Here is a 21,833-nt window from a genome sequence, read left to right on the forward strand (position 1 = left end):
CTTTCAATTTAAGAATATATATAACTTAATGAAAATTTCAATTGTGATATCAAAATTTTTAAAAAACCATCTAAAGTTAACCATTATAAATGATAACTCGTGCATTGCACTAACAAAAAAGCTAATATATTATATGATTGTGTCTTCTTTCATAAATAAAGATAGTTTATCAGCTATCTAAACAAAAATTGTGGTCTTTGCTCTCTAGTTAAGGTAGACTGATTTCCCTCTAATTTATATACAATATAATTATTCACCTAAAGACGATGAGGGGGCGTGTGGTTCTCGAACATGACACTTTATTAAGTTTTCAATATTCAAAGTCAACTATTACAAATGTAAACATTAATATATGACGTTACTTTCCATAAGTTCAAGTCTTTTTGGCTTTTAGACTAAAATGGCAACACGATACAAAGCCAATTGTCACGTCCTTATTGGTGGTGACTCGAAAGGTCTCGCAATCAGAGACATTATTCATTCTATTGGACACATTAGAATGTGTTCTCCTGCTTTTATTATCTTATATAGACTAGTCATAGAGTCCGTGCATTGCAATGGAAAAAACATGAGCTTTTTTTTCCTTTTGCTAGTTTTATGACATAAAATATGTGTTATAAATTGTTAAAAAATATAATTTACAATATACTATCAGACATATAAGATTGATGTAATTTAATTTCACAAATACGACGACAAAAATATTTAGAAAAATTAAGAGAAGACAATATAAGTCCTAAAAGGTCTCTTGGTAGACAACGTTTCTAGCAAGATTTGGTTGAAGTTGATTTGTTAGTAAAATTCGTAGCCTTTGCCGGCTGGTAACTCGCGATAACACAATATATAATTAGCCGTGTGAAAAACCTGCTTTGGTAAATACAAACCAACATTTTGTAGACAAAAATAAATTGAAAAATCAAAGATATAGATTAGTACGTTACACATAAGTAATAAAGTAGGCAAAAACTTGAAAAATTTGTGTTCACAAAATTGAAGAACTCACATCCACCATAGCAAAAAGAAACTCATGTCGACCAATTTGAAAAGAGATTATGTATAAATAAATTAAAAAGAAAAATTCCAACCACGACAGTAATGAATTATTGTTTTCAACATTGTCAATATTCATATGGTGTTTCATCGCATCTTATGATATAATCAAATATAAAATTGGATAACACAAAAATTTTACAAAATTTTATGTGTGAAAGAAAAAGGGCGTAAGTTCGAAGAACTTACATTTACGTCTAATGGCAAACGTAATAAAATAAGCTCGAGTGTATGCAAAAAATTGAAGAACTTGCAATAGTGGTAGCAACATTTTTCAACACCTGTATCGGTCACAGTTTATGTGTGGTACTACCGCTATTCATAATGTATCATACTTAATACAATACAGATAACAAATCGTATCTATATTTATAAAAATATAATCTGCTTTGCTTTTTGAAAAGCATATACGTAACACATCATATCTATGAAAAATATTATCTACTTTTTTTAAAGCAAATATAATATGAAATGATTTTTTTTATCTGGATCATTTTTATAAAATCTATCATTTTTAAAAAAGATTCAAGAAATCGAGAAAACAATGAACGGTCATATAAATCAAAATCTATATGTTTTAACATTAAGGATATTTTTTTCAAAAGAAAGCTCAAAAACCAAAAAAGTAATGACCGATCCCTCAAATCTATACTTAAATATTTTTAAAAAATTTATAAATTAATATTTAAAATCTTATTTAAAAAAAAGCTCAAAATCAAGGAAAAATGACTGATCTCATAAATCTATATTCATATATTTTGAGAAATTTTAAAAATAAAAGTTAGAATTAATTTTAAAGAAAACACAAAAAATCGAGAAAATAATGACCGGTCTAACAAATTTACATCGATATATTTTGAAACAATTACAATTTTTTAAAAAAAAAGCTCAAGAAATCAAGAAAATTTCATTTACGATCCAAGCGTTCTGAGGCCATGTGGCTAGGCCAATCACAACTCTACTTTATTAACATACAAAGGTAGCATAGATCAACTCAATATCACCGCACAACTGTTGGAATAAAAACTGCGTGACGTGGGTCATGCAATGCGGGAGGGCCAAAGACGAAGAGTCTCAAAAGTGATCATGTGAGTGTGCTAAACTGACTTCTAATCGGACGAAAGGGCTCATTGCCTCGCTGTGTAAAAGGACTTGAAATTGAAAATTTTCATGAGATGCAGGATTACAGGAAACAGACTGCTGCAAAATAACGTAGGAGAAACTTTGATGGATTTGATTGAGAATACTTTTGAGCAAACTGAGAAAAGGAAATGCCAGGAAATTGCTTGGATGAAAAAAACAAAATGCTTAAAAATAGAAACTGGGAAGTTGTTGCTTCCTGTTCTTGTGACTCAAGCAGAGGTGGAAGCCATCTTCGTAATTATCCCATGTATTTTATTTCCCCATCCTTATCTCCCCCTTTTCTCATCCACATAAATAGGCTCGCACATTTCATGGATTGACCTCACGAACTAGGCCTTCCATCTGGGCTCTAATTAATTTCAATCTTAGGTTGAATCAGCCCATTTGGCCTCGATTGCAACGGGCTTTAATCCAATTGCATAATTTGGGTTGTAATTTTGAAAAATCCGAAATATTGTGTCAGCAACAACATAAAACTAAACGTTTTGGTATGGAGTGAACTCCACTCCAAATATTTATATTTTATATACATAGTTAAATGAGGTTATAATAATTAAATTGAGGAAGAATATATAAAAATAATTATAATCATTTGTTGTTGAATTATTGAAAAAGTAATAAATAATTGAGAGAATTTAATATTAAAAAATTAAATTGAATGGTAATTAAGAAAAAAATATGTGAGAAAATTATTTTTATATTGAAGGAAAAAAAAGGTAATAATTATGTTGTTGAATTAAAAAAAAAAGTAAAGTGAAGAATTTTTAACTCCACATCTAAGCACAGCATTTTCCTGAAAGAAAAATACTACTGATATTGAATTTATAAGTATGATTTGAAAGGTAAAAATGAGAATGATGGCATAATATGAAAATTATGAATAAGGGACTAATACTGACATTTAATTTTCATTCTTGGGTCCTGTATTAAAAAAGGCAAGATATTTTAATTTGTGGAGAGAGAGAGAGAGAGAGAGAGAGAGAGGAAGGAAGGAAGCAAACTGCTACGGCTCCTCTTCAACTATAAGGCATATTGAAGAGAGAGAGAGAGGAAGAGGACAAGATGTGAGGGCTCCCCTCTCTCATCGCGGGGGAGGTTGAGCTCGTCTGTATAAGTCGTTATCAATCGAACCAACAATTCGTATGACAGAACTGAGAATGTGAGTCATTTTGATGGTAAAATTAGTGGTGGCAATTTAAACATTCGCGATCATTTTGACAAGAAACTTTTAATAAATGGTCTAAAAGAAGGTAAAGAATAACTGAGAAATGTATAATGTAAAGTGGAATGATTATACTATATTATGGAGGATATTAAAGAAAATAAATGTGGGGATAAATTTAGAATATTGAAAATGAGAGGGAAACGTGGCAGCACCATGTCGCGGCAGACACAATTTTCATTATAATAAGTAAATATAATTGTGTCTATAATAATACATTGTGTTTAAGTACACGTATGGTACATTTAAATAAATTATATGTACTTTTAAGTAAATTACTTGATATCAAATAATTTATTGAAATTTTTCATTTTTTTTTTTGCTTGAAAGGTGATATAGAGATTTTCATAAGTTACTTGTACGTAACATATGACATTTCAATTAAATGTATTGTAGAATTTTCACTTCCCGACAAGTCAGTAATATTTTTGTAATATATTTTCCGCCAATAATGGGCCGGGCTTACTTAATGGGTACAGTCTCTCTGGGCTAATGGTGCTGTTCCAATTCTCATTGGGCCCACAAACTGCCAGACAATGAGATTGCTCTTTGAAAACCAGACTGAAAAGCTTAAGAGTGCGTTTAAATTTAGAGTTGAGTTGAGTTTTGATTTTAATTGATTTGTAATAATTGTATTATTGAATTATGAGAAAAAATGTGAAAAAGTAATAAATAATTGAGAGAAAGTAATGATTAAGTAATGATTGTGTTATTGAATTGTGAAAAAGTAATGAATAGTTGAGAGAATTTAATATTAAAATTTGCATTGAATGGTTAAAAAAATTTTAAAAATGAAAAAAAGTAATGATTGTGATGTTGAATTGAAAATAAGTAGAGTTGAGCTGAGTTGAGTTAAACAATTTTCAAAAAACAAACACATCTTAAATGATCTTACTTTATAATGACTCACTGAGGAAGAATCGATAATATTGTAACAATTAACAATAATTTGGGCAATCCAGTGAGTGAAACATTTATTACTCTATTTATAATAATTTTATTAATATATTCTCAAGTTACGTGGTGAGATAAGATGATCAAATAATATTTTTAATTGAAGATATCAATTACATATCATGACATATTGATGCAAAAAAGAGGGACGTGAATCGGACACGGTTCAAGGATTTCTAAACGCTGAGACACAAGACTTTAGCTGGTCTCTAGATACTATTAATAATTTTTTAAAAAAATTAAAGGTTGGTTCAAGTCAAAATCAATTCAATCAAAAAACATATTTTCATTGATCTCACATCGAATTTTCCGTGCAAATTCTAAACAGATCTTGCACGTCTATCATCCCGAACATCACTTGACAACCCAACTACTTTGTTTTGTTGATTATTGTGTCTAGTTACTGCCAAAAATTTTCCTGATCAGGAAACCCTTTCTTTTTCTTTTTTTTAACTGATTTACAATATTATCTGGCAAAAAAATATTTTGCTTAATCAATATTTTATTAAAAATATTCATTCAAATTTATAAATTCAAAGAATGGTTTAAAAACTATATTAAATATCATCCACGCAACCATATATTATCAAGAGAAATATGTATATTAAGATAATTTTATTATGTGTAAACATATATTAATATATATTTGTTTTAATATATTTATTTCAATAATACTATGTGATTAGATATTAATTTTTATTTTCAACAAAAAATTAAATATTATTAAATATTATATAGACATAGATAATAAAATCTTCTCAAAAAGTTTTCGAAATATAATATTATATCCATATTTTATCAAAAAATATATATTTTATTTTAAAAATTCAAAAATTTGTGATTTTTCAAATATCTTGTAACCAACAGTTCTCGTCAGGAATTAAAAAATATTAAGTTTTATTTTGTTCTTATCATAAAATATCTTTAAAAATAAAAAATATGTATATATATTTTATTAAAATTATAAATTATTATGAAAAGGGGAAATATAAAAAATGACAAAATCCAATTTGCAATTAGGGCATTCTAAGGCCATGCAGTCGAGCCCACCATGTCTTCGCTTGAATATATATAGTCGTAGAGTCCATGTATTGCAAGGGAAAAAAATATTTTTATTTTTTTAAAAATCAATAAATTGAGAGAATAATGACATGTCCCAAAATTCTATATCTAAATATCATGAAAATTTTAAAACTCGCTTTCTAAAAAATGTCAAAAAAAGATAATGATCGATTACTCAAATCTATATTTATATGTTCCAAAAAATTTTAAATAAAAATAAAAATAAGCATTTTCTAAAAGCACTCAAAAAACTCAAAAAATAAGGACGATCCCAAGAATATATATATATATATGTTTTGAGAATTTGTAATATTTATATATTTTTAAAAATAAATAATTAAAAAATCATTTTATAAAAAACCCAAAAATTGAGAAAGTAGCAACTGATATCACAAATTTATATTTATTTGTTTTAAAAATTATAAAAGTTCAAAAATATTATTTTTCAAGAAAGCTTAGCAAATCGAGAAAATATTGACCGACTCCATATATCTATATTTACATAATTAAGAAATTAAAAATTAATTTTTAAAAAGCTAAAAAATCGAGAAAGTTCCATTAAGCAATTCGAAAATTCTAAAGCCATCGAGTCAAGCCCACCATAACTTTGCTTTATTGTATACTAAATGAATATATCCGTGCGCATATACGTAGGCTAGATTTGTTATATTAAAAATTCTTTCATTATGATTTCTATAAAATGATTTTCTTCATTGTCTTAAGAACTAAACGTAAAGGCAGCATCTTGGCAGAGCTTTGGTAGGAGTCTGGGTGTGTTGAGCGTCCCTTCCTTGAGCTCCTTGGACTTTTATTTATAGAGAAGTCTCACTTGCTCTTTCAAGTTCCTCGGCTTCCATTTTGCTCCTCCTATTGTGATGGCTTCCATTTTTCAAGTTCCTCGCCTTCCATCTGGGCTCCAATTAATTTCAATTTTAGTTTCAATCAGCCCATTTGGCCTCGATTGCAACGGGCTTTAATCCAATTGCATAAATTGGGTTGTAATTTTGAAAAAATCTAAAATATATAGCACATAATCAACTTTTTGTCAAAATTTAAACAGAAAGCAAACATGGCACCCCAACCCTACACAAATGTAATTATGGTGGGTTCCACAAAATTAAATAAATTAGAAATATGAAAATCAAAAAAAAAAAAGGACCCTCTTTGTGTTTGTAAAAAAGGGGTGGGGGCGTCCCCCTGGCCACCCAGCCCGCTAATATCTTGTGAGATTTCCAAATCAGCAAATCTCAGTGAATCTCCCAAATGGGGTGGCCGGTGAGGGCGCCCCCACCTTCTCGAAGAGATCCCTGATGGCGATCCGCTACCCGACTGAGAAAATAATAATAATAATTTATATGTCATACTTCCGCTGTTTATAATGTTTCATACAAAATATGATATAAATAACATATCATATCTATATATATATATATATATTCTAAGTACATCATATTTATAAAAAAATATGGTTATATTTACTATATGGTCTAATTTATTTTTTAAAAAGTAAATATAACCTTACGTGATTTATTTTATTTGGATCTTTGGATAAAACATTTTCATTTATAAAAAAATATCAGAAAAATGAGAAAATAATGACGTTTCCCATAAATCTTATCTATATGTTTAGAAAAATTAAAAAATTCGTTTTCTAAAAAGTTTGTTTTATAAAGAAAAGCCGAAAAATTGAGAAAATTCCATTATGTAACTAAACTTTTTGAAACCATATGACCCAACTCACCATGATACTAGCATGAGAATCCACACTTCGTTGCAGTTTGTATTTACTTTTCTTTTTTTTTTTTTTAGAATTACAAAATATAGTATTCTAGTTAGACAAAATTACTTCTAAATTTTTTACGGCTTTTTTTCTTAGGAAAATCTTGAGCTTTATATACACATCAACAAAATATTTAATATAATTTTTTACATACTATCGTTGAAGTTTACAACTTTTTAATTATCTTAACATTTTATCATTATTGAGTGGTAATTTTATCAAACTTATTGTTGACACCAATTAAAATTAAGCACATAATTATTTATCAAATTTCAGTTATATTATACTTTAATAATCTCATTTCAATTTGAATTTACGTGTTCTTCTTTCTTATTTGTGTTCTATATAACTACAGATATAGAGAAAGTTAACTATACAACATATATTATGAAATAATATATATTTGTTCACATAGATTATGCGGCTCTGCATCTAGTATATGGTAGACCTCATACAATAACTGTCCTAGCTCTACCCTATTTTTGTTTCATTTCTTCTGAAGCAATCACACAAAATTTTTTTTTTGGATAAGGAATAAACAAACCATGGATAAATTCAAGCCATTCTTTCGAAGCCATAATTGATTTTCCTTGATATCTAACATAATGCATGAAAGAATCCTTGGAGAAGGATCAAATATCTCAAAAATCATTATAAAAAAAACCTTCAACAAGATGTTCTATTTTTACATAGAAATATATTCGCTTAAAAAAGACTCCAAAGAAATTAACGATATTTCTTTATCTTTTGAGTTGTTCTACCGGATCGATCGCTCAAGACCTTCAGAGGAGTAGTTATGAATCCCGTAGACTATCCCCAAGGGGTGGTGAAGGAAGGGCCTCAATTGGTAGGAAAAAAAAACGCAGTCACTTGGGGTGCTCTAGCTAATCGTCCACCCTTTCCAAGTGTGATTTCTATGTTATGTATGGCCGTGTCTAAGGGCATATCTGTAAAAAGTAGGGCATTTCCCATTTTTATAGGAACTTTTGTACCAGAAACAATGGTATCTCCAATTATAGCCCCTTTGGATGAAACTGCTCAACAACAATCGGACAAGTGGGTTGAAAGGTTGACCTATTTGGCAATCTTCGGATCAATGCTTTATTTTCAACTGCTCAGAGCATTTCGTCGCTTACTACGCCCTCCCTCGTCTCGGGGTGCCAAGTGGACCTCCCCAGAAGGTAATTTTAATGCCAAAAACTAACACCTCACAAGGGAAATTATAGAAGATCCCCTTTAAGATCAAACAATTCCATCGATGGTGACATCCGCTCCAAGGGTAAACCACTGCCTTTCTGGCCCCCGCGCTGATTCTACCATAGAGGCCAACGATCGATAATAACAACCCCCCCCCCCCCCCGAACACAACTTAAAACTTTCATCGTACTGTGCTATCCAAAGAGTACCTCTTCTCAAAATCTCAAAGGGTGCTGAGTTGGAATCTTATTCTAACTAAGGATTCTTGTGGTTCCAGAGGATCCGGTTATAGGAGAACCATGAACAAAGAGCTTTCCCCCCTTTTTCGCCCGACTCTTTGTTCACATTTGTTTATATTTATGCATATTATTATTTATTTGCTAAGAGTTTCAAACCCCACATTTAGGAAACATTCATCAGGTTTATAAGAGATATTACTTCGATATGCATGCTCTAGATGCCTCTAAGGATAAATATAAAAAGATTCTCATATAGCTTTTGGTAATGGAGTGAACTCCACTTTCAAATATTGATATATATATATATATATATATATTTAAATGAGGTTGTAATAATTAAATTGAGGAGGAATATAAAAAAATAATGATTGTGTTGTTGAATTGTTATAAAAATAATGAATAGTTAAGAAAATTTAATATTAAGAAATTGAATTGAATAATAGTTAAGAAAAAGTATGTGAGAAAATTTATTTTTATATTAAATAAAAAGATAAAAATGTAATAATTGTGTAATTGAATTAAAGAAAAAATAAAGTGAAGTAAAGTGAAGAATTTTTAACTCCACGACTAAGCATAGCATTTTCCTGAAAGAAAAACTGATATTGAATTTAGAAGTATGATTAGAAAGGTAAAAATGAGAATGATCGCATTATATGAAAATTAAGAATAAGTAACTAATACTGAAATTTAATTTTCATTCTTGGGTTTTGTATTAGAAAAGGCAAGATATTTTAATTTGTGGAGAGAGAGAGAGAGAGGAAGGAAGCAAAATGCTACTGCTCCCCTTCAACTAAAAGTCTTATTGAAGAGAGAGAGGAAGAGGACAAAATGTTAGGCCTCCCCTCTCTCATCGCGGGGGAGGTTGAGCTCTTCTATATAAGTCGTTATCAATCGAACCAATAATTCGTATAACGGAACTGAGAATGTGAGTCATTTTGATGGTAAAATTAGTGGTAGCAATTTAAACATTTGTGATCATTTTGACAAGAAACTTTTAATAAAGGGTCTAAAAGAAGGTAAAGAATAACTGAGAAATGTATAATGTAAGATGGAATGATTATACTATATTATGGAGGATATTAAAGAAAATAAATGTGGGGAAAAATTTAGAAAATTGAAAATGAGAGGGAAACGTGGCAACACCATGTCGCCGAGGACACAATTTTCATTATAAAAAGTACATAAAATTGTGTCTTTAATACATTGTGTTTAAGTACACGTATGGTACATTTAAATAAATTATATGTATTTTTAAGTAAATTACTTGATATCAAATAATTTATTGAATTATAAATAAACTACTTAAAGTTTTTCTTTTTTTCTTTTTTTTTTTGCTTGAAAGGTGATATAGAGTTTTTCATAAGTTACTTGTACGTAACATATGACATTTTAATTAAATGTATTGTAGAATTTTCACTTCCCGAAAAGTCAGTGATATTTTTGTAATATATTTTCCGCCAATAATGGGCCGGGCTTACTTAATGGGTACAGCCTCTCTGGGCTAATGGTGCTGTTCCAATTCTCATTGGGCCCACAGACTGCTAGACGATGACATTGCTCTTTGAAAACAAGACTGAAAACCTTGGATAATCCTACTTTATAATGACTCAGTAAGGAAGAATCGATAATATTGTAACAACTAAAAATAATTTTGGCAATCGAGTGAGTGATACATTTATCACTCTATTTATAACAATTCCATTGATATTTCCTCATGTTACGTGATGATGTAAGATGATCAACTAATATTTTTAATTGGAGATATCAACTACATATCAAGACATATTGATGCAAAAAAGAGGGGCATGAATCGGACACGGTTCAAGGATTTTTATGGCCCGTTTATTTTCAGGGTTAAAATCACAAAAATTTTAATTTTAACTTTAACTCAATCCACTACACAATAAAAATACACATTTCTCAAGTCAAAAATTTTAATTTTAACTTTAACTCAACACACTACACAACATTTTGTCATCTTTTACAATCAAAATCAAAGTTACTTTAGCTGATCTCTAGACAATATTAATCAATTTTTTTAAAAAAAATTAAAGGTTGGTTCGAGTCAAAATCGATTCAATCAAAAAATATATTTTCATTAATCTCAAATCTAATTTTAAGTGCAAATTCTAAACAGATCTTGCACGTCTATCATCCCGAACATCACTTGACAACCCAACTACTTTGTTTTGTTGATTATTGTGTCTAGTTACTGCCAAAAATTTTACTGATTAGGAAACCCTTTCTTTTTTTTAACTGATTTACCTGGCAAAATAAAACAAAACGGAAAACGGGAAATGGCAAAACCAGAAACGGAAAACGAGCGCCTGAACGGATAAAAGTGCTCCCGGAGGAGCCGCCCTTTCTTTCCTGATCTCTCTCTCTCTCTCTCTGTGCGTAAATGGCGGCAGTGGTAGAGCCCGCCTTCTTCAACATCACACTCACTCAGTCGTCTTCTTCTCTTCCGTCCAATCCACCCCTCTTTCTCCGATTCCGCCGCCATAAACCGCCCTCGAGGGCCTTAATCGCCGGCACGTCCTGTTCTTGCTTGGCTGATACCTCTCATTCACAGGCTTCGTCGGCGGACCTCCAGCTCCCCCAGGGCACTGCTGCTTCTTCCTCCTCCGCGTCGTCTTCGAGTGACGATAACTTCGTCCCCGACCGGACCCGGGACCGCCGCAAAGTTGTGAGATTGGCCTGGGAGAAGTTGGTCCGGTGGTCCCGGTCGTGGCGGTCCAAGGCCAGGACCGACGTCCTTGAGCGCACCAAGAAGGTTGGAATCTTCAACTGGGTGAACATTTCATGAAATTTGCGTCCCATTCGCAATTGGATTCTTGAATCTTTGTCTGCTTCATTGCCACTGAGCTCTGGCCCGAATTGCAACTACATTGAGTGATCCAGCTTCTGCTTTTCTTGCGAAGTTTTCTTTAGAAACGTCTTTCGCTCTATAATAAATTGTCGACACCAACAAACAAGAAGAGGAATTGTATTTCACTTGTGTCACAAGTAAACCGAAGTACACCCAAAAACTCGGACACTGAGTTGAATGTTTACTCTCTCGGAGCAGCCACTGGATGCAGTTCAATATGTCCAGCATTCGGGTATATTTCACTTGAATTAGAATTATTGTCATTTGATGAGATAGATATTTTTGTGGGCTGTAGGTGGTGGTTCTTGGAGGTGGGTCCTTTGGTACTGCAATGGCGTCCCACATTGCGAACAAGAAAACCCAGCTGGAAGTTCATATGCTTATTCGTGATCCTTTGGTTTGTCAGTCCATCAATGAGAATCACCGGAATTGGTATTGTTCTTCCTCTGTCTCGTTAATCCAATATAAGTGCATTCCTTTGATATCTATGGTGTGGGGATTGATGAAAATTCATGATATCTCAAATTCTCAGTAAGTACTTCCCAGAACACAAGCTACCGGATAATGTGATCGCTTCAACTGATCCAAAATCAGCATTATCAGATGCCGACTATTGCCTTCATGCTGTTCCAGTGCAGGTCCACTAAATTCTTTTCCTTTGGCTTGATTATTTTGCTCCAGTGGTTGTTATGCCCGTGAGACTTTATTGGGATATTAATCATTTAGGCATGACTGATTGTGTGTTGTGTTTTGATATCTTTTCAGTTTAGTTCAGCTTTTATCGAGGGTATTGCGGAATATGTGGATCCATCACTACCTTTTATATCTCTTAGCAAAGGCTTGGAGCTCAATACACTGAGGATGATGTCCCAGATTATTCCTCGGTCGCTGAGGAATCCTCGACAACCTTTTGTTGCTCTGTCGGGGCCTTCTTTTGCTTTGGAGTTGATGAACAAATTACCAACAGGTGTCATGCTTGTCATTTATAAAATAACTGAGCTGTGTGGCAGTAATCCCGATTTTGGTAAAATATTTTTCTTACTACTTTCTTCTTGGTTGAAGCAATGGTGGTGGCTTCAAAAGACAAGAAACTAGCAAATGCCGCGCAGCAGCTCCTTGCTTCCAGTTACTTAAGAATCAGCACATCGAGGTACTTAGTCATCCTTAGTATTATTTTGCATCAGTGAAGCCTGTTAAGATAATCTCTTGGTGTGTCTGCATTTTACTTCTAGAACTAGTAATCTTATTTAGATATTTGGAGATTGCTCTTTCGTAATTACTCAATTATCGACCTATCTTGAGTGGATGATATATGGGCAAGAAATTGTTCATTTAGGTTCTACTTTGACGAGGCTCAAATTGTGAGCTCTGATGACTCACCAGTGATGTTACAGGAGTGGAAATTGCAGGTGCCCTTAAAAATGTGCTTGCAATAGCTGCGGGCATCGTTGAAGGGATGAATCTTGGCAATAATTCCATGGCCGCTCTCGTTGCTCAAGGCTGTTCCGAGATTCGGTGGCTTGCAACTAAGGTACTAGTTATTTGCTTATTATTATGTTTATTCGGTTTGTCTATTGGTGGCCTTCTTGGAGCTGGAAATTACCTCTTTGAAGCTTGGAAAGTTCCTCTTCATGCTATACTAATTTCGTTCATAGAGAATAATTTAATCATTTTCAACAGTTTTGTCTAGTACTCATGACCTGAATCTTCGTCCGGTCCTGCTTTGACCTTATATCTTCTTGTCAAGTTCTCCAGTAATATCGGAATTATTGTGTTATGTAGCTGTGTTTACATATCTCTGACTACATCTTTTCTCCTATGACTTGCAGATGGGTGCGAAACCAACTACAATCACAGGTCTGTCTGGAACGGGTGACATCATGCTGACATGCTTCGTGAATCTCTCGAGAAACAGAACGGTTGGTGTTCGACTCGGGTCGGGGGAGAAGCTCGATGATATCCTAAGCTCCATGAATCAGGTACTCTGAAATTGAAACCTGTCAAGCGGTGCATTCAATTTCGTGGCGAGAGCTTCTATCTCAACTATTAATGCTTTGGTTAATTTCTTATGTTTGCTAAACAACGCAACTCTGAAGGTAGCTGAAGGTGTATCGACAGCTGGGGCAGTGATTGCGTTGGCCCAGAAATACAATGTGAAGATGCCCGTTCTGACTGCAGTCGCCCGAATCGTCGACAATGAGCTGACACCAAAGAAGGCCGTGTCAGAGCTTATGAATCTTCCTCAGGTCATTCTCAAATTACAGTCGTCCCATCTCATTAAACGAAGAAAGATAAGTCGATATGACTATTATCGATCTAGAAGGTCCTTTTACTGCATGCCATCCCCAACCTAACTGAGAACTGGCGCGTGAAACTTACAGGTTGAAGAAGTATGAAGAATGCAATTCGATCCAGAGTTTCACGTAAATATCAGGAAAATCCGATTCTTTTTTAGACTTACTTTGTCTGCATATCGAGATCAAGAAGGAACTTTACTCCTTCGTATCTGAATCCTAAGACGGTGTAAATTTTCCGTGATATGATGATTCTTTTGAGAAAATTTTCTCGACTGAACTATGGACTCCCTTCACCTCATGAGCAAGGGAGAAGTAGGAGAAGAACGCAGGTGGGATTTTTGCCGTTTCTGGCACGTGAGGTGGCTGATTTGTAATTGTCGAGGACGCGCAGTCTTTGACCCGCCGTCAAATCCCACTGTTTGGTCAATGGAACGGCCCAGTCCTGTCCCTGATTAGTATGTTCTCGGTCCATGTTCATTTTCATTTTGACTAACTACATTTGCAAGGTAGAAAAGCGAGTAGCTTTTTGTCATCAAAGATTTCGACTAACGACGTAGACAATAATTTCATAAGTAGAAAAAGTTAAAAGAGTGTAAAAACGAAGAAATAAACGAAGAAAGTCCATGCGATTCATAAGTTTGTTGTTGAAGTTTTCCAACGATTGATCGTGAATTTGGTGAAACTCTCGGATCTTGGGCGACCGAATTCGGTGAAATCAGATCAAATTAAACGCAATAACTAAATCGATTCACCATGAAATCTGCGAGATATAATGGTCGTAATGATATCCTAGAATCTTAATAGACCAGCTCCAGACGTCGTGGATCTCGTTGTCCCTTAGCATATTCCTGTCCTCCTAAACATCGCTCAGTTATTGTGCTTATCTATATAATTAGCGTCCACGCCACACATGTTATATGATACGGGTTGCTTTTGGAATTTAGATTCGAGGCACCCGCGAGGAGGACCAATCGGTATCAATGACAACTTGTCTGACCAATTTAGATTCGAGCACGTTTCTGAGAAGGGCTAATTGATATCAACGGCAGACTTGTCTCACTAGTTATGTGGCTTTTACGACGGTGAAGAACAACCGCACTCGGATTCATGAATCGGATCGTTCTCCCGTCGTATCAAGGCGGAAATTACACAAGAAGGCTGAACGTATACATCCATACAAGAGCTGTCAATCCGACACCGATATATGTTCTATCTTATCATATCGTGCAATACAGCGCGGATCATATGTTTGCTTTTTGTTTTTCTTTTCAAATTTCCCGGTGAATATAAACAGGACACAGGAAACTAAAGAGAAAGTTTCTTGAAGCATCAATGCAAGCATCACAATAATATATAGTACCAAAATGCCGATGGAGGAGTCTTAGTGCAATGACTCAAGCGCCAACTAAGAATCAAGAAATTTTAAATTCAATTTTCACTAGTAGAATTTATATACCTCCTTTTTTTTTCTCTTTATATCCTAATCTTATACTAGACTTATAGGCCGCTTCTTATCACTGGAAAAGAAAATGATAAAAATGCAGTGAAAGTGAAGGTCAAGGTCTTCTCATTGCAAAGCCAGATGGTTTGTTTTATTAAACCCTATGAAGACTCCAATCCAAATTTAATCCTCTCTCTCTGTTTCCTTCTTTGGACGGCACACGGCACATACTCGTACCTTTTGTTTTCTCTTTAACTTGCTAAATCTCTTGAAACACTCGACAAAATTTTAAAAAAATTATGCCTCTTCGTATGACAAAAATAATTACGTACCGGGCGGGTCAACCGCGTCCGCGTTTCTTTCAACATATTCCCAATCCATTCTTACCATATATATAGACCAGCCACGAGGTTTGGACTGGAAGGCTCATTCTAATTTGTTGGAAGAAATCGATCAACAGCTGAATACTTTCCAGATACCTTCACCGAAGAAGAAATCGATAAATAAGCCGTCTCGCCTGGTAAACTGTTTCATGGTCATCATTTTCCAATTTCCTAGAAGCATAACCTCCAAGACTCTGACTCGAAACGCAAACAATTTTCCCAGCCTGCATTTTTGGCAATCAATTAAACATGGATAAAGAGGCCAAATCTTTGATTCTTAATGGGTGCAAGTTGGCCAGAGACCTCGAATCGCGACTACAAACCCTCATGGACCAACCTGACGACACTATTGCCAGCACTTGTGAAGCAATAGCGAGAGTCTTTCACGGAGCCAGGAAGAGGCTCATCGTCGCAAGTAGCTCCTCTGGTGAAGGGAAGGTGAACTGTGCTCAAATTCAGACATCGGGATGTCTAGAGACCAGATCAAATAACATGGTGGGGTCTGCTGAAACTGAAATCGCGGGCAGAATCAACCCTGGGGGTTCTGCAACGATTCTTCACAGGGTTGAAGGAGGGGGAAATGTTCGGACTATGCCAGTGGCTGTATCGCCAGATTCCGGCCGAGGTTCCGCTTCCTCATCACATGGCACATCGAGAAGGTACGTATGTGTACACTTGAAATAGTAGGAGTCTCATTACTTATGTTTTTCCGAAACAAAATGCCATGTCCGAACCTCTCTGCACATCTGACGACCTAGCTCAGGGACATCCTTGTGATAATATGATATTCTAACTTGCACCAGACATTTCTTCTCAGTGCTGTCAGATATACATACAGCTAATCATATAAGTTCAGTCGGTGTTTTGTTGGGTATGGGGGCGCGCTTTGGGACCTTCTCTTCTGCCTTCATATACAGTATAGGGTTTGAATGTAAAGACTCAGAATCTATTGCCTAATTAATAGAGTACTATTGATAGTAAATAAATATAATTAGTACAAAGCATTCTTATATATATTCTTTTTGTTGATGGAAGTCATCCACATTTGTTGGAAACCCGACTAATCTAATAAAGTCTCTCTAGCTTAAATAACTTTTGTATATCGGAAATTTTGTGAAGTAACACTACATATGTGTGTGTGTGTATTATATACGTGATCTATCAATAATCTTCTATAAGTGCGACTATATTTTATGTGTGTGTTGGGGAGCAGTAAATCATATATGACATTTTTTTTATATGATAATATTTGATTTTTAGATCATTGCATCTGCCCTTATATAGTTTCATAGTGTGCTATGAATATCAAATTACATTTATATGAAGTAGGGGGTATTCAACCAAATATACTTACCCAAAAAAAAATTCAACTAATTATAAACGGGGTCTTTGGTAAAAATCATGCACATATATCTAGAATCACGATACATGCATGGTTTAAGTTGTGTTCAGCCTGGACAGGTATTAGTGAGCATCCTCAAATAATGCATGAATTAACATGGGCGTGTGCATATATATGCAGTTAAGTATATATTCGGAAGGGCAACAGTTGAATGACGATAAAAATATGGTACGAAAATTTAAATTTGTAGTCCGTGATAATTAGTGGCTAGATATAATTCGCAGATTTCCTCTACTTATTAGTTGGATGCATATGTATCTAGTTATCTATTTATGAAAAGAAAAGTGCATGAATCGATAAACCTTCTATCAAAACTAGCTATTCAATTATTCATCAAAAACTAGCTATTTAATTAAATGAATGATTATAAAAAGTCTAAATCATATTTATGGTTTGAAGGTGAAACAAAATACATACACACACATACCTGAATGAGTTATGTCAAACAACTGTACATACTAATTCATTCTATAGAAATTAAAAGAAAATGAATATCGGGAAACTACGAAAATAAGATGTTGCTGAGACTTCATTTGCTATTTATATTATATGAGAACTCAAGTTTGGGATTCAAGGAATGAATGAGAGATTAACTGATATAACTGATATAAATTCATCTTTTCATGCATATATATATATATATGTATATATATTTAAGTATGTGAACAAATATAACTGATATTTCTTTAGAAAATTATGTGATTATACAGGCAACACGGCTTAACTGTATACTCTGGGAAAATGAAGAATGTGAGATGACGAAAGAGATAATATATATGTATATATATTTATATATATATATATATATATATACACACGCGCGATAAGCGACTACGAACAACATATTCTATATACATATAATAAATAAAATATACCTGTGAAACGCTTGCTTTGCATCAATCACATGTATAGTTGCCATTCCTATTAGCAACGACGTACAAATATGTTCATATTATATCTGAAAATGTATATTTTCTATTTTGCATTAGGGTTGTATACATTTATGGTTTGTTTGGATTGTGGGTTGGAGAGGGTTGCTTGATTATCCATCCATTAAAAAAGACATAGTCAAGCCATGAATCCGCGTCTATGAAATTTTTTAAATCTACTTTTAGCTAAATCCACTATGATTATCAAGTATATCTTATAAAAGAAGATCAAACAAGATACTTAAGCACTTCAATAGAGAATGATATTTATTAGATTCTGTTTTCTCAATCTCAAGAAGTAACTTATCTATGGCACTTTATTAAACTGCTCAATGAGTAATTTCAGTATTCGGCCTTCCAACATTTATATATATATATATATATATATATATATATTTTATGTTTATATTTGAAATAGAGCTAATGGGCTGTCCTTTTCACCATGAAAGTTCAAAACATTTTCTTAGCTGTTTCGCAGTGAAGGATATATTGATTGCCAGTCACCCTCCCAACACCAATCTTCAGTACATTTACATCACATATATATAATTAATTTCCACAATATAATTTTCAAGAAGCCGCCTAGAATTTCTCTGGGACGTTACTGTCTAACCGTAAATTTGGATGGCAAGCACCAGGATCTTGCCACTCACTTGCCGATGTTTGTCTTCTGGCTCTGGTCATTTAGCTGAGATGCTTAGCCATAGCACATTTCGCGGAAGCAAAAGAAAATAAAAATCTGCTCTGGACCTCAATGAGTTTGGGATCATTCTTCGATTCGACATTATCTGGAGAAAAATCCAGCACGATCACTCGTTTTTAGATGATTTTATCCTTCTTGTTTGGCATATTATAGCACATACCATGATGGAAATTAAACAACAGCTCAAGAGATTTTACGTCATTTCATTTTATTCCATGTCATTGTCTCATAAATCCATGAAAAATGTTTTATTATGTGAAACCAGTCAACAACTGATGATGACCCACACATTATATCCAAATGCTTTGTGTAAGTATATCTAACGAGATAAACTATATTGTTCAAGAAAGTAATAATGGATCGTCTTGTCTATAATTTATACGTCGAATAGATCCCTTGGGTTAGCTGTAAGAATAACGGAGAATCTAAGCAATAAAAAGACACTTTTGTGGTAGTTATTGATATCTGAACTTGCATGTGTAATGCAGGAGGGATAGGCCACATCGGTCTAGCATTAGAGTGCCAGTTCCTGAAATTGGGAACCCCGATCTCCCACCAGACGACGGGCATACTTGGAGAAAATATGGTCAGAAAAAGATCCTCCACTCCGAATACCCCAGGTAAGTTAGTCCATCAAACCTCAGGATATATTATACGTACCGTAACTAGCTAGATATATCATATAATGAGTCGTTTGATCATCTGAGTCCATCTGTTGATCACATTTTTATACTCTTCAATGGATCTATGTATTTTTCCTGCAGTTCTAATGTTCTTTTACTTTCATGTTGTCAGGGGATACTATAGGTGCACTCACCGGAAATTATACGATTGTCCTGCAAAGAGGATGGTACAGCGGCTTGATGCTGATCCCTCGACCTTTGAGGTGACGTACATCGATCACCACACTTGTCACTTGTCATCCACAGCTCCATCCTTGGTCCCCGTACCTCCACCCAGCAGCCTGCCACCAGCCGATCACATGGATGATGTTGATCATTTGATGATGACTACCGTGACACCACTCTCCATGGGATTGAGGACCCAAGGAGGCATCGCCTGCAGTGGAGGCGGAATACAAGGCACGGCGTCTGGAGATCGGGAAGCTGAGTATGCTGTGTCCCAAATGGCTGACGAGATGTTCAATAGCCGCTGCACAGGGAGTACCAGTAGCAATATCATGGACTTGATCTTCCTAGCCGAAGCTGAGGAAGATAGGCGTGCTGCATCGGTGGGCAAATCACAGTAACCTAATCATCAGGTAGAGTGGGAAGGATTATTCAAGCCTGAATTTGTCCAATAATGCATTTGTGATTTTTTTTTGTCTACGAATTCTCATGAATAAGCCATTCCTTTCAGACTTTCAACGGATTAGATCTTTGATGTATGTTGACAAGCAATGTCCTATATAATTAGAACTCCATACTCCAATAATAGTAAGGAGAGCATTTTTTTTCCCTTTGTCTTCCTTTTCCCTTGTATTTTGTATTTTTCGAGCCATTTTAAAAACAGATGTATTTGTTATTGAGAAGAAATATGTTCTAGATAAAATGAGATGTACTGAAATGATATATGTTTAAATTAATTCCTAAGAGATTATGATTTTATTTTTGCCTTAGAGATTTTTCGTGTCACTCCATACTATATCCATGTTTCCTTATCCCTTTATCATATTCATGGTTCGCTCTTATAAACAAAGCAAATTTGTTTTCTAATTTTCAAAAAAACATGCCTTCAAATTTTTTCTTAATAAATCAATTATAATATATAAAAGTCAATGAGTGCTTATGAGATGTTATTTTATTAAAACCCTCCCTTTGTGGTTAATCATCTTTTCGATTGTCAGAGAGTTTAATTCATAATAGGAAGATTAATTTATTTGACCTTATAATTTCGGCTAAATGAATTTTTGCTATATTTTATGTGTATCATAATCAACGAATTCTGGATATATGTCTATATCATTTGTATGCATTGATATAAAATCATGAGCTTTTTTTGAAAAGTTAAACGTCTCCTTGATAATTTACAACAATCCATCGAGAAAGAGATTATTTTCAAATTCAATACACTAAATATATTAGAAATAGATGCTATGTGAAAATTCATTTAATACATTTTTCTGTTTATTTTAATTTTTCCCACACTTTTATTCTTCTAAGATATCTCTGTAATGTTGATTTGCTTTATATCTGTATGTTTTTTTGCATCTTTATATTATATATATGAAAATACAGCCCGAACCTAATTCTCGCGTCGCCACATCAGCAAAGAGAAGAAAGAGAGCTATTTCAGTTTGTCACGTCATCACTTATATATTAACAAAATTATATTCTTTTAGCATTAATTATGCAGTAGAATAAATAGATTATATACACATAACCCAACAAAATATATTCAGGGTAACAAAATATATAGTAATAAAGGCACATAGAACTGAATATAACCCAATAAGAACAATAGAATTTTCATGTAATTTACCATATACTATATCCATAGTGATTTGCACAAAATCTTTATATATCACTGTGAGATAAGATATGATATATTTTCTTTATACATATATGCTTGTGTGTGTGTATAGGCGAAGCAAAGGGAAAGCATAAGCTCACTTGATATATATAAACCTCCTTTTTTTTTCCCTCTCTTCTTCAAATTTTCTTGTTTCTTGGTTGAATTTTGATTTGTTGAATTAATTTTTTAATGCAAATTTGAAATTGATTGTTTCGATTTTATTTTGACAAGATCTATATTCCAATTCCATTATGGGTGTCTCTTCAGTATTATAATTTTTTTTTATTTCTATACCTTGAATATTTCTTTTATTCTTATTTCATAATTTAATAGGTTCATGAACTTCAAGTTCATTAATTTTATTTATTTATTCTTATTATTTGGTTGAATTTTGATTTGTAAAATAAATTATTTTAATGTGAATTTCAAACTAATTGCTTAAATATTGATTATTTTAATAATCTTCTTCAAGTTTTTCTTTTTCTTGATTGAATTTTGATTTGCTGAGTGAATTTTTTAATGTAAATTTGAAATTGATTGTTTATTTACTAATTATTTTCACATAATTTCTATTACAATTCCATTATAGATGTCACTTCAGTAACTGTAAGACTTTTCTAACTTTTATGCCTTGAATATGAATATTTC

General features: G+C 33.3%; 2 protein-coding genes across 3 annotated transcripts; both read left to right on the forward strand.

The window, feature by feature from the left end:
• The first annotated feature begins 10,952 nt into the window (after window positions 1-10,952).
• Window positions 10,953-14,083, forward strand: LOC116193969 (glycerol-3-phosphate dehydrogenase [NAD(+)] 2, chloroplastic). 2 transcript variants are annotated; one of them, XM_031522708.1, is made up of 9 exons: window positions 10,953-11,420; window positions 11,812-11,948; window positions 12,049-12,154; window positions 12,282-12,483; window positions 12,579-12,666; window positions 12,900-13,047; window positions 13,346-13,495; window positions 13,613-13,762; window positions 13,898-14,083. In XM_031522708.1, the coding sequence occupies exons 1-9, from the start codon at window positions 11,049-11,051 to the stop codon at window positions 13,910-13,912; spliced, it is 1,368 nt and encodes a 455-aa protein (XP_031378568.1). In that variant the 5' UTR covers window positions 10,953-11,048; the 3' UTR covers window positions 13,913-14,083. The 2 variants fall into 2 exon arrangements, with proteins under 2 accessions (XP_031378568.1, XP_031378567.1); XM_031522707.1 differs by having other exon boundaries at window positions 13,613-14,083.
• Window positions 14,084-15,691: 1,608 nt separating this feature from the next.
• Window positions 15,692-20,213, forward strand: LOC116197291 (WRKY transcription factor 55-like). Its single transcript, XM_031527385.1, has 3 exons — window positions 15,692-16,296; window positions 19,160-19,291; window positions 19,467-20,213. The coding sequence occupies exons 1-3, from the start codon at window positions 15,887-15,889 to the stop codon at window positions 19,918-19,920; spliced, it is 996 nt and encodes a 331-aa protein (XP_031383245.1). The 5' UTR covers window positions 15,692-15,886; the 3' UTR covers window positions 19,921-20,213.
• Window positions 20,214-21,833: the final 1,620 nt, after the last annotated feature.

Source organism: Punica granatum, chromosome 2 (genome assembly GCF_007655135.1).
Source record: "Punica granatum isolate Tunisia-2019 chromosome 2, ASM765513v2, whole genome shotgun sequence".
NCBI classification, from domain to species: domain Eukaryota; kingdom Viridiplantae; phylum Streptophyta; class Magnoliopsida; order Myrtales; family Lythraceae; genus Punica; species Punica granatum.